This window comes from Bacillus rossius, chromosome 18 (assembly GCF_032445375.1).
Source record: "Bacillus rossius redtenbacheri isolate Brsri chromosome 18, Brsri_v3, whole genome shotgun sequence".
NCBI classification, from domain to species: Eukaryota; Metazoa; Arthropoda; class Insecta; order Phasmatodea; family Bacillidae; genus Bacillus; species Bacillus rossius.
Window position 1 is genome coordinate 8,852,551 of NC_086345.1, and position 13,714 is coordinate 8,866,264.

Sequence of the window (13,714 nt, forward strand, 5' to 3'; positions counted from 1 at the left end):
CGACGGGTTGAAGCTGTGGCTACGTGTCTCTGAGTAAGATTTGACATACAGTCACGGAGTTGCGGATGCAACAAATTATACAGCAAAGTTAACGAATAGCGGAGTCCCTGTGATTAGGGTGGTTTGCAGTCTAGCCTGCGACAAAACTAAAGACTAGAAAAGTTATGCAATCACGTCAGTGAGCGACGTACGCGTAAAGTCTCAATGCGTGGCAAGATAGTCACTTAAAACACACGTTACCAATTACACTAAAGCATGAAGAAAGTTACAATATGAAAGTTATTCAATCTTTCACAAGATTCTCGATGATAACAATTAATTGGCTACTGGAGCCTAAAACTGCGTGCCAATATTACGCGGTCCTTAAACTGGACATGGCCTTACGTATTACGTTAAAACAAAATCCCTAACGGGAATTAAATATTAAGTTAAGTGTCGCACGAAGTATCGTGCGACTTAAGTGGGGTCGGCGCCGAGCTAAATGAAGGTTTGTAGAAACTTACACTATTGCTGAAATGTTGAAGAGAAAACTAGAAGTGCTGGCCCGACGTTCGCGGAGCGTCCGACCCCTGGGAGCCCGAGTTCAAGACTGAGCGCGAGACCGCCCGGCGGCCACGCGCCTAAACGCGTGGAACGCGGGAAAACCGACCCGACCAGTTTTGGACTTAGAAACAAATTACACAACATATGCTTATAAGACAATTAGACATAATTACCCTTACATGAACCCTTCTTTTAAATTGTTATTAATTTGGTTGTTTTAATTACAAAATAATCAAGTGTTTAATTAGGCGCATTGCCACACCCGGCCGGGCGCTGTCGTCGTCGCGGCGTTCGTTGCGGTGCACTTTCTTACACTTTGTGAAGATCGCGCTCGGGCGTGTTCGTCGCACTTCGGAGCCAGTGTTGCTGTGGCATAACGACCTTTGCGGACCAGAGGGAGCACCGGCGGTTGGCGTCAACGACTTATAATTAGTAAAGTTAGAGATAGTTACCAATGTCTTCACTTTTTTTACTAATTGAAGGGCTAAGGATTAGAAGAAGGCTATAAGCCAAAATTGCGAAAATGACTTTCCAGCATATTATTATAGGAAATTTCGTGTAGAATTCGTTTGTATCATTGGTTTTGTCCGTAGCCCACTTCTAACACTCTAAATATAGTTTTAAACTTCTTGAGCTGCGTTGTATAGCAACATTATAATGGAGCTATCAACCAATAATATTATAACGGGGCTATCAACCACATGCCAAAGAATTAGACGAGGGTATCAGCCATACACCTCAAAATAATGAGATTTACCTTTACATTATTTTTACTATACAAAAAAGCACAAAATACACAAGAACAGTCAAACATACGAGGATTAATATAAAATGGATTGTTATTTCATATTCAATAAAAAGACTACCATTGTTTCCAGTGCAATAATAGGCTGTTGGTTTAGTTTTAAAATACTTTAATTACTGTTATACTAAAAATTATAATGTTTTTTTCTTGAAGCTTAACTGAATTAGTATTGCGATATTTAATAATTTAAAAATGTATTCAAACTTATTTAGGAAAAAATTAAATAATGTTACATACATCTAAAACAACTCTTGAAAGTTTGGATTTAAAAGTAAGTCAAGACAGAGGTGTAGAACATGTACATTTCTCTTTTCTTTTCTAGATAGTCTTAATGTATGTACATACATCAGTAACTATTTTCCCAGTCAGCAGGATCATCTTCAGGGAATTCAGTGACACTGCATTCCTTGTCAACCAGTTGAGCTTGCTCAGCAAAATTCTTTCCTAAAGTATTTTTTTTTTGTTTCAGGGACAAAGTCTATTTGATCTTTTAGGTCCTTCACTTTTTTTGTATTTACTTTCACTTTTGTGTGGTACAACTTTTTCAGTGATGGCACAACTTTCGCCCGTCCAGGTCTGCAAATTCTGAATGAGTCGTATGACTCGATGTTTACACTACTATATCTGAACTTCACCTCATAAGGATCCTCTCTGTCTATCCTAAACTCTGTTACCTCACGTATTCTCACTTTCTGGGCTGACTTTGGTTTGTTGAAACCTTCATCGAAAAATGTTTTGAAGTCATATGTCACTACTTTTCATCACTAAAGTTTCAAATGGTTTCTCATTTCTAGCTTCTTTCACAACTTTTTCCTAGTCTTCAGGGGTGTGTATCGCATTCACATTCAATTTCTTCTGCCTCTCTATGTGAGAAAAATCACCGTCACATGGGAGAAAAGTATGTCCACTTACAAGAAACCGATGTCGAACAGTTGCAGCAAACTTTCTTTGCACTAGATATTACAACAAAGCAATAATTTGAAAATTCTTATTCTGCCCAGCACAACTATCTGACCAGAACACTAACTCTTGAACAGGCAGAGCTTTTCTACCACGCATAAGCACCAAAGTCTTGAGCAGAGTAGTCGCAATCTCACATGACCCACGTTTTGCATCTCCCTCAGTCCAAAGAACCATGAATGCTTCTCCAGTTGATCCAATATGTACACATTCATTATACACCCACAACTGATGCTTGTAAATTGCTTGGGATTGGCTTAGGTGAGGTGTAGGCAATGTTTACTGCAGATCAAATGTTATAGTTTCTTTCTTATTGCCATCACTCTTTTTGATATAATTCCTCAATTCCTCATACCCTTTATCTGCCTTCTTGACATGCAACTCTTTTTTCGTAAGCAGCTTTTGCTTTTCCAGGTCAGTTAAGTCAGGATTTACCAACATTGCACAAAATTTGTCACAAGTAACACATGTATCACTTCTAGGTGTCCCAAACCCAAGATTAAATTCATGAAGGAAAATGTCTCTGTAAAGCCACTCCTTTACATCAGCCTCAGGATGTATCTCCTTGTAGAGCCTAAATATTTTCGACAAATTCAGAGATGGAGAGAGATACATTTTTTCTAAATTCACATTTCTTGAATAATGGCTCATTTCTGTTGGGAATGAAGAAATGTGATGTCTAATACTGTCTTTTATTACTTCACTTGTTCTTTCTTTTGTGTGTTTACCTCTTTTATCAAGTGCCATTCCAGGATCGTCTGCACTAACCGACTTCAGTAATTTTTCTAGTCTCTTTTTCTTAATGCAAATCAGACTCATGAATCCGCTTTGGCAAACAACAACAACAACAACACATTGACCATTTTCCATTACACTGTATTCGTACACTGTCCTGGTTTTTTTTCTGACTTCTTCTGCTATTCTTGATTTTTGTTTTTCTTTTACTGAAATCATACCTCTAAGAAAAAGGTTTTGTTTAACGTAATCTTGAAGTTCCTTCAATATTTCAAAATGAATTTCTTTATTCTGTAAGCTGAAATAACATCCATCTGAACATTCTGTAACCACTTGCATTGTTGCATTAACCTGTTTGTTACTAGTTGATGTATAAGCTTCAAATTAATTTTTTAACTTTCTTCTTACATTTTGTTTCCACATTTCTTCACACTTTCGCTTTTTCTTTGCAGATGTTGGCATCTCACGTCTATGTTCTCGGAGATCCCCTTGTGGATCAGCTGTTCTTCCCTTTCCTCGCTCTTTTTCTTTTGTTGCTCAATTTCTCCTCCTTCATGTTCATATTCAGTTTGTTCAGGTTCATCTTCCCTAATATGTTGTTTACTATTGTCTGTTAATCCAGAACTCAAAACTTTATAATGTGTCTAAGCACTTGCCTGTTTCAATAGCAGGTTCGTTAACACTATTATCATCACGAATAATATCCTGGTAGAATTCTGGTGGAGTTAAAAATGTATCACCTTCTTTTAAACTTACATACCTATTTTGAGACTGAAATTCCGACATGACGAAACAAAATAAACATCATTGCGACTCTGCATTCATAACTGTGCATTACAATGAAATTTTTTGTTTTTAGTTGATAGTGGCCTACAGCCTGAAGCCCACGGCCATAGGGTAATGTGTTCTTATTCGAAGCTTTCTTTGTCATATCATATCTTATCAATCAAATCTCTGCATGTAAATTAACACCCATGCCTTGCCCGGGACTCGAACCCAGAACTCCTCGCACCACAAGCCGGTGTGCATCCGACTGCGCTACGGAGGTCGGCTTACAATGATAAATAAGCCAGTATGACCACCTGAGGAAAAAATAACACCAGTAGTGCAAACTGATTATTTCTTTTCCATAGAAGAATAAAATATTGGCCTCAGATATTGTTCCTTTTCCCATTAATAACACTGTACAACACTGTACATTTAACCCACTTCTAACTTTATGATACGTTAATATGTGGCTGATAGCCCACTTATAATTTTTTTCTCGGGTTAACAATACAATTAATTTTTTTGCGAATTTTTATAAAATATTTAACAACAAAACAATGAAAAAGTGTGGTTTGGTTGCCATCACCCAGGTTTTTGTGGTCGCAACCCGGGGAGGACCTAGTGTGTAGTGAGTTGTTTCTATGCCGAATTTACCAGGTGGGCGCCAGGCTAGCCCTTGTGTCTAGCCGTTGTTTAAGACACGGGGTGGTAGAGCATCGTGTGGTTCGTTAGCCCCAGCGTGTTAACTAGGTCTGTAGGCTGTGAGTTGGTTTACAACACACCATATGCGGACGGTCGGTCGAGGTGATTACTGGTTTGAGTGAAATAATTGACGGCAAGATCCGATTGGTGGATTTTATTACGCTCTGTGCGTGTCACTTAATTTTGCGATGCCGCAAACACTGTTTACAAAGTACACAATTATATTCGACACGTTGCTCTAACACTTTACACTGACACGTTAATTAAAATAAAGTACAAGGCATAGTACCTACTCTGCTTACACTAATTGTCTACGCTCCCTAGCGGCAGTTATATGTTGTGTCTCGGCTGGAGTCGGCCAGCCCCGTAAATTATAATTAAATTGACACTTCACGTGTTCGCTAATTACTAAAGTTTGTGACTGGCAGGCGTTTGCGCGGTTGTATTAGCAAAAGTTCTGTGGTCTGGAGTCGGCTAGGTCCATTATGCTGTTACTCGCATGGCGACATGAACGCGTCACTGGAGTGAAATGTAAAGCGGCAGGGTTAAGTCCTGCACCGTAAATGGTCTAGGGACTCGCGGAGGGTTACTGAAAAAGGGTTTTGAAGAATTAAATAATTACCAGTATGACGATCAGTGAGACAAAGGTGATTACACTCCGCGGGACGAACACGTCCGCCCTAGACCGCGAGCCGCGAAGAACTGCCGGGGGAACATGGCGCCAGGGAGGGAGTCATTGTTCCCTCACGCCAAAATCTCGAATTTACCGTTATACAATATAAACTGGTAAACTTACGTGCTAATTACATGTCACTCTTTTTTTAATTAGATTTATGGCTACTCTCAACTGGTTCTGTGTCTATTGAATTTGTGACCACACAATTAGCCGATAAAACATTAAAAATTGGGGCTCAAGTTCGCGACTGTTCGCTTATTATTCAAACACTCCCCTCACTGCACATTTTATAATTAATTACAACTATGATGCACTCACGCGGTTTTCCGCTATAATTAAGGCCCCAGGCCGCACGGGAAAGAATTTGCGTTAGTGAATTGGGATGCCCTTAGGGGGCCAACACTCACACACTAAGACACACTGTAATGCCTACAGGCATAAGGACGGGGTGGGACGCCATAGCATGGCAAGGATAATAAAGGTTTAGTAAAACTTAACAAAAATAAAAAAACAAGGTAATCATTACGTAACAAACAAACCAAAATGGTTTGTTTTGAGTTTAACACAAACAGCAAAATTGAACGAGCCATTATCGAGGCTACAAAAAAGGTTATATTTTACGCCGGCGCAACATGGTACAAAATATGCGCGGTCCCATTAAGGGGCCTCGAAAGAGGGCGTCACAAGGTAGACACATTTGAAACTGCCAAATTACTAGATTGCCAAAATGCAGCGAAAACCCACTGCCTTATGCGCATTACATGTGTTACAAAAGTAAGTTACATTATCTAAAAATGAACATTTACGTTACGTTTTACGGACGTCGACGACTCAGGGGAGAACAGTTACAAGCCAATGAAGTTAAATTAAATCAAGTCAAATTACATGAAAACCAAAAGTAATTTTCCAGGTGGCGATCGAAAGGGAATTTAGACAAAACACACAAAATTCAATAAACGTTTACATTATGGCAAGGGCCACCGCCTTACTCCAACTTACATTTTCTTTCCCCCGAGGTCGCGCACGTCGTACAAAGTTAAAGTCTAACTGACTGACTACATGCTGGCTAACAATTACTCGAGCTCTCAAAATGGACTAAACGAGATCAGACGAGCTAGTTGATACAATAAGAACAAGAACAACAAGACCGAATAAATTGAAAACGTCTGCTTTTATAACATATGTGTCGCGCAGCGCGCATGCGCCGAACGGTGGAGGAGAGGGGAGAAGCAAGCCAGCACACACTAGGATGGGGAAAGAAGGAGGGAACGACAAGCCGCCGCCCGCGCAGACGCGCGGTGTTTGAAGGAAGCGGCGATCCTAATGCTTCAACTCCATTCCCGGCACTTAACTTTGGGTAATATACCTGATGAGTTTAATGGGGCTTAATTTTCTAGCATCCTTGCTAGGTGAGTATGTTTAAGTTACAGGGCACTAGGGCTACTTGCGGGAGGGTGCTTCCTTTGACTCGTGTCGGTTCGGCGAGGGGTGCGTTCCACCAGCGGGGGCCTATACTGGCGGGTGGTGGCCGGGCTTTGTGGCCTTCGGCGGTACGACATCATGGTGGAAAGATAAATATTTGAATGTACAAAATGAAGACTCAGCATTTTGTAGTAGCTCAATACAATACTTATATTTCCAAACAAAATCTTCTTTTCACTGTTCTCAAACATTATGAATTGGTTGATATCTCCCTTTTAATCCTCAGCCCTTCAATTAGTTAATTCAGTTGAGTGTTGAGAGAGAATGCCTCGCTCTTGTAGTGCGCCTGGCTATAATTAAGGTTACGGCTTAAAACCGTCGATTTTTTCGTTTTTATACCAAGCTAACAACCCGGCTAAAAGAAAATGATTTTCAAGAAACTTAGAGTACAAGTCAAATTATACTGTTGAGACCAAGTGACACAATAGATACAAGTTAAAGTAGTTGTAAGAGTTATACTGTTGAGACCAAGTGGATTTAACTTCATTGTAGGAGCATAATAATAATAATGAGAATTTGATTGAATTATTATTATTTTATGTGTACAGTTACACTTTACTACTGTTGAAATGGTGTTTCGGTGTATGTGTGCACATGAAGATAAAAATAGCTACCTACATGTTTACATGAAAGAGAATAAGTTAGAAAGAATAGAATGGAAGGACAGGTTAGGTCCTATTGACGTCGACCCAAGTGTCTCCCCGGCTCCTTCAGGTCGTTATGCCTCACCAGTGCCATCTCTTTCGTATGTAGTGCGACGCAAGTGAAGGTGACGTGTGACGTTTTGCTTCCATACAGTATTTGACATATTATTTTATTGTAAATATATTTTTGTTTTACGTTTTTGTATATATTTTGCATATATTTTATTATAATTAATTTTGTATTGAAGGGTTATGTATTTGTGTAAGTTTTATTTGCTCACCGGGCTCCAAGGCCGAGGCTTCCACCTGTGACCAATCAGCGTGTTCCGCGGGCTCGGGGAGATGGGAGAGACGCGGGCGCTCGGTCGCGCCAGGCGGGGGAGGAGGGAGTCGTCAGTCAGACGCGAGTGGCACCGGTCACGGAAGCGGGCCGCTCCGCGCTAGTGGGAGTCAGTCGTGGACCCGGCACGAGAGGCAATGCATGTGTTGGTGACGTCGCTCCGGGACAGTGAGATTGAACGGGTGCGGTATTAGAAGGAGCTCTAGACTTTCCCATGCTGAAGCGATTTCAGCTTTGTAGTCGAGTTTGTTACTTTGTCATTCAGTCGCGTGCTCTCATTTTGTCATTTTTGCTCATGTGTGTTCGTCTCTTAATTTTTGCGAGTCGCGGTTTATTTTTTCAAACTGGACATTCGCCATCGTATGGTCTGAGGATTTTACATTTCTTCCCGGTCATTGTGGTGTACAGTCAGACATACATCCTATTGCGCGCGGGTCATAGAGAATTCTATTCCTTACAGTGAGAGTAATACTCGTCACGGGCGGGACGTCCCGTATTTTCATTACCATATTAGTTGGCGGAACCGGGCTTCGCCCAATATAGAAATAGTCACAGGCGGAAACGCGGTAGCCCCATGTAAAGTGTTCACCTTCTTGAGGATAAAGAACCAGGAAACTTTATTCAAGTTGTTCTCATTTCAATTCTGGAGACTAAGTCCCTCGGCACCGCGGCTTGGACCCCCCTCTACCGAACCCTGAGTAGCCGGCAGGATGGAAGCATGTCAGGGACTAGTCGACCAGCCTACGACACTATTTGGAAACAGATAATGCAGGTTTTTTGAATTATAATTTTAATTAATTATTTATTTTTTAGATGTATGTCTTGTGTAAAATTTAGGGCGGTTTTCCAAGACGTTTCAGTAAGGTACCTATGTAATCTCATTTTCTGTAAAAACATTATAATTGGAATAGGTTTTCAAAAGCTAGCAACATTTAAAAAATAGAAAATATTAATAGCAATGTTCAAGTTTCAGAAGGCTCTACTGAAAAATGGCCAATTTTGACTTATACTCCTAAGCCCTGGCACTGCAGAAATAGTCATCCTCACTGTCACTGTAAACATCTAACCTCGCCTGATATGTTACTAATTTCTTTTCTGATGCTTGTTAGCATCAGTTAAACCAGCTAGACCTCAGTTTATTGACAGTAAACTTTAACCGAAAGTAAGATTCAGATGTTAAGGTGGGGTCGTAAAAAAAAATTGATAGCTATTTTTGAAGTTAAATTTTACCCATAGACTTAGGTAATCCTTATTAAGACAACATTAATAATAGGATCCCTCGTTATCAAGCTGTCGTTAAATTTGCATTAAAATTCGTTTCCTCAGATTCTGAATAATTGTTTTTAATAGTTCATACAGAAACTGTTTTAGATAATTTATTTTATAATTTATCAATTAGCTGTGGTTGTTAAACATTTAGGGCCGCTTGCAGGGGCAGGCGAGTAAAGTCCGAGAAAAAACTTGACAGGTTAATCAAATGTAAGAATACTCCACTCGCCTCAAATCACGACTTTTTAAGGGCTTGATATTATCTAGATGTATAATTTTAGTTCAACATTCCCTCGTACAAGTAGCACTTCAACCAGAGATTAATACTTCTATGATGTCAAATTGAATCGAGAGTATTGAAGAGTTTTTTGTATTCCCTTTTATGTTATCCTTGCTTTGTGGTGTATAAACTGTACAGCTGTTCGTAAGGTTTGTATACGTGTTTTCGATTTTGATGCATAATGGTTTTTCTGTTTTATTTATATACTAGAGTAACAAAATTATTTTGCGTACAATGACTCTAACTTTTCAGTTTTAAGTAAGTGTTGATCATTTTAAAACCAAACACTGTTTTATTGTGTTTCGAATTACAATGTGCACTTTTAAGGGGCAAAATATGTGTGTGTCTGTGTGTTATGTGACGCAGTGATATTTGAACACCGTAATTTAATTGCGACGTGTTTCAGGGAAGAGGGGAGGCATGCAGTGAGATGGAGGAACAAGAGCTGGACCCCTATGAGAAGCAACTTCTCGTGGAGTTCGAGAGCTGCGACGAAGCCCGCGAGGGAAGCCTGGACCTCAGCGGACTGCAGCAGCTGTGCGACAAGTTGCAACTCGACGATCATGGCCAGGAGCTGATGGCTTACATCGTCGGCTGCCAGTTCACCGAGCCGAATAAAAGAATAACATTCCAAGAGTTCCGAGCTGGTCTGCTGGCGTTCTTAGAAGAATCACAGAATGTAATGAAAACTACAAAAGAAATCTCTGGAAGAGGATCGCCAGGTTTGTGTTTTATTATGACTAAACAAAAAAATAATTCTGATGTAGCTGACCTAATCCAGCAATCAATTCTCACAATCATATTGTGCTGAAATCAGCTGTATGTCTGGCGCTATCCGGCTTGTGACAGCAACAGCCTTTAGATTTGTTGGATTTAGATTCATTTACATTTGCAATTGGGCTTTCACCCCGTGGCAAGGAGTTGTTTCTTTTCTTTCACATCCCCCCCCCCCCCCTTTTTTTCAATTTTAGTCATCTCCTCAGATTCCTTGCATCTCTCACCCCAAGAATTTCTTCCTCCAACCTATTCCACTTGATCTCTGCCCCCCCACAATTAAGGCATGCTTCCTTCTTTCTGTTTGCCTCCATTCCCTTCGAAGCTTCCACGTGTGATCTCTTCGCCTTCTATACCCAGTGTGTAGTTTACTCTAGTTCCTCGCTGTCCCTATGTATTCTCTCTCGCCCTTTATCACCTTAAACAGCCTGACTGACCTTTCAGACCTCCTTCACTGTAATGCTTCCTACCCCATCTCCTTTATCATTTTAGACAGAATGTGCATGTCCCCCTCTTGCCCTTCCCTTCACCAACACCTCGCCGCTCTCCAGCTCCCTTGCTTCAGTCACCAGATCACAATTGCACCCTCCATCATTGGCCCGACCAACACGGAGTCTGCCTTCTCCCTAAGGGTCCTGCCAGGCAGCCCGAGTGACTCCACTCTGTGCTCTCCACCCGCCGAGCTGTGTAGCCCATTCCCGGGTATTGTGCGGGGTCACCTTCCAGCTACACACATCTGAAGTCTTTCCACGCAACTACGGCAAATACCTACCATCCTGGTCGTTATTTTACTACGTCAAAATGTGAAACGATACTGATGCAGCTGATACATAGGACCCTTCCTACAGGTTTCTTATATAGGTAAATTAAAATCGAAGGATAAACAGTTGAAGAGGTATGCACACGGCCTTTGAGAGCCTAAAATTTGTGGTTATGAAGGTATCTGTCACAAACATTATTTTATTTATTTATGTGTATCTTACCAACTCGTGCGGATAGAGCCGATACATGATACATATGGACCTGTCTACAGGTGTCTGCTATCAGTAAAAATTATAAGTGGATGGTAAGTTATCGTGGAGGTTACACAAGGGTCTTTGCGGACATTGAATGTGTGGTTTTCATGATAATAACCATAAACATATTTTTCACACTCTTTACCATTTCTTACTTATATTGCTGATATGTAGGTAACTTCGTACAGATATCTACTATAAATAAAAATTTATTTTGATGGTAAACTTCGTAGAGGTTGCACCAGGGCCTTTGAGGGCTTTGAGTGTTTGGTTTTCGTGATATGTCACAAACATTTTTATTTTTCATTCCCACTTCACTTATTAGTATCGACAGAGCTGATACATAGGGACCTTCAATCAAGTGTACAATTTTTTTTACCATCCAATTTTAATTTTTATTGATGTTGGACACCTGTAAGGAAGTTTGTTTGTATTAGCTCTATCAGAACTAGTTCTTAAAGTGTTGGGAAAAAATAAGTTTTTGACAGTTAGCTACCATTATAAACATAATTTGGAAGTCCTCTAAGGCACTGGTGCAATCTGTACAAAGGTTTATAGTCTAATTTTAATTTTATTTATAGCAGACGTCTGTAGGACGTCAGATTTGTCAAAAATAGTTGGCAAAGTGGCTGAAAAAAAAATGTTTATGAGAGGTATTAAGAAAACCACAAATTGGAGTCTCTCAATGGCCCTGGTGCAACCTCAACGATGATTTACTGTCCAATTTTAATTTCTGATTATAGTTGATGCCTGTAGGAAGGTCCCAAGTGTGCCAGCTCTACCTATCTGCTTTAGTTCTCAAAGTGGATGAGAGAAAAAAAAAACAACACACGTGCAACACACGTGCAACACACGTGCAACCTTGACAATTGCTCACAGTCTTAAATTTTTATTTTTAATTTATAGTACAGTATAACCCTGTTATAATGTTTTTCAAGGGAGCACAAGAAAAAAACATTATAAGCAGGAAAACGTTATAAGCAGGAAATCTCAATTTAGCACTTAACAATGTTCGAGCGTTGTACCAGTGGACTCACAAAGCTATGTAAACAACTTTAATGTTAAAACCAAAGATAGTGTACTTGATACATGAATTTTCTGAAACAAGCCAACAATTTTTCAACTTCGTCTTGTTCCCTGGTTAAATTTTGTTTGCCTTTAAAGATACACTGCCACATTTTTTGTAAAATTGTCTCACGATTCATGATGACAACATTAAGAGTGAGAACGTCTACTCCTTCGCCACCTGAAAATGTTTAATTTTGGGATTCCTACGTATGAATGAAAAAAAAATTATTTGTAAGCAATAGAAAACACTTTTAGTTATGCCCTCGCTTAATGGTTGGCAACTTAAATATCGTAGGACTATGTACGTGCATCTGAATACCCACTAGAATGGCAAGGAAGAGAAGAGTTGACTAAGGGTGCCAACTTATACATAACTATGAACATTGTGTACCTTCAGTATATTGCATAAAATTGTATTTTAACAAACTTCATGTATTGTATGGCAGTGATTGTAAACATAAACATACATAAAGGAAACTTTTTATCGTAAAAGTTGGAATAATTTGGTTTTAAAACATTTTTTCTCAATTTATTAAATGTTAGAAAGCAAACATTATAAGCAGGAAATTACACTATTTATGAACGTTATATGCAGGAAATAAATACATTGTCCTTATGGGGGAAATATTGGGACTTTAAAAATATGACATTATAAGCAGGAAAAAATTATATGCAGGAACATTATAACAGGGTTCTACTGTATACACCTGTGGTGAGATCCTTATGTATTAGCTCCATTGGTTGGCGAAGTGGGTGAAAGAAAAATAGTGTTTTTGACAAATGTCATGAAAACCACACAGTTTAGGCCCTTGGTCGACCTGTGTGATGGTTTTTTGTCCAAATTTATTTGTGGTTTATTGCAGACATCTGGCTTGACAAGTTTTGTATCGGTCAAGACGGTGATGGTGCCTTGTTCGCAGCCCGTCACGATCTCTTCAGCCTCTCGTCTCTTCCCGGAGACCCTCGGATAGTTGTACACGTGTGAAATAATGTCAGAAACACACAACAAACTATTTGGGCTGATCTGTTTTTCAGTCTTGCACCAGAATATTTTTGAAAGGGTTATATGGCATCGTGTTGGTCTGCTTCGATGTTTGGATTTTATTTTTATCATCGAACTTTGGGACTGTTTGTTATTACTTTGTTCTGTGTTGCAAAATTAAGTTTGTGTTTGTTCATCTGAATGCACAAAGACTAGTAAGAATGTGGTCTATTAGTTTATAAACATGTACAGTGCATTATCAACTAGGTTATTTTTCCCGGAGGCAGGTTTAGTCGTAGATAATCCTCCGTTGTTGATTATTCAATAAAGTGTTCTTTTATATCAACTTTTGTTCTCTCCCTATTTTCTTCTGAAAAGGGTTTCATACATTTTCTTCTGATAAATATTTCATACATTTTCTTCATTTTCCTCTTTGTTAGTCACCATTCCTTTGGTTTCATCTTTCAGCAAGAGTTAGATTAATTTTTTTTTATAAACTCAATACAGTCGTATATTCTAGGGACTACAATTTTTTTTTGTAAGTTTGTTTCAGACATAGAGGAAACAGCACTGAGGTACTACAATTGTGAATGACAACAATATTACAGACATTAAAAGGGACAGGTCTTTGAAATAACTTTTTAAAACGCTGGTTTTGTAATTGATTTTA

At 39.4% G+C, this 13,714-nt stretch overlaps 1 protein-coding gene across 7 annotated transcripts in view; it reads left to right on the forward strand.

Moving 5' to 3' along the window:
* Positions 1-9,293: 9,293 nt before the first annotated feature.
* LOC134541332 (ninein-like protein) overlaps positions 9,294-13,714 on the forward strand; it is a 100,328-nt gene continuing 95,907 nt past the window's right edge. For 6 of the 7 annotated variants that reach the window (XM_063384748.1, XM_063384743.1, XM_063384749.1 and 3 more), the window contains exons 1-2: positions 9,294-9,353; positions 9,611-9,926. In XM_063384748.1, the coding sequence (XP_063240818.1) occupies positions 9,635-9,926 (292 nt within the window). In that variant the 5' untranslated portion in view covers positions 9,294-9,353; positions 9,611-9,634. Of the gene's footprint in view, positions 9,463-9,610; positions 9,927-13,714 lie in introns of all 7 variants that reach the window. The other variant, XM_063384744.1, reaches the window with a different exon arrangement.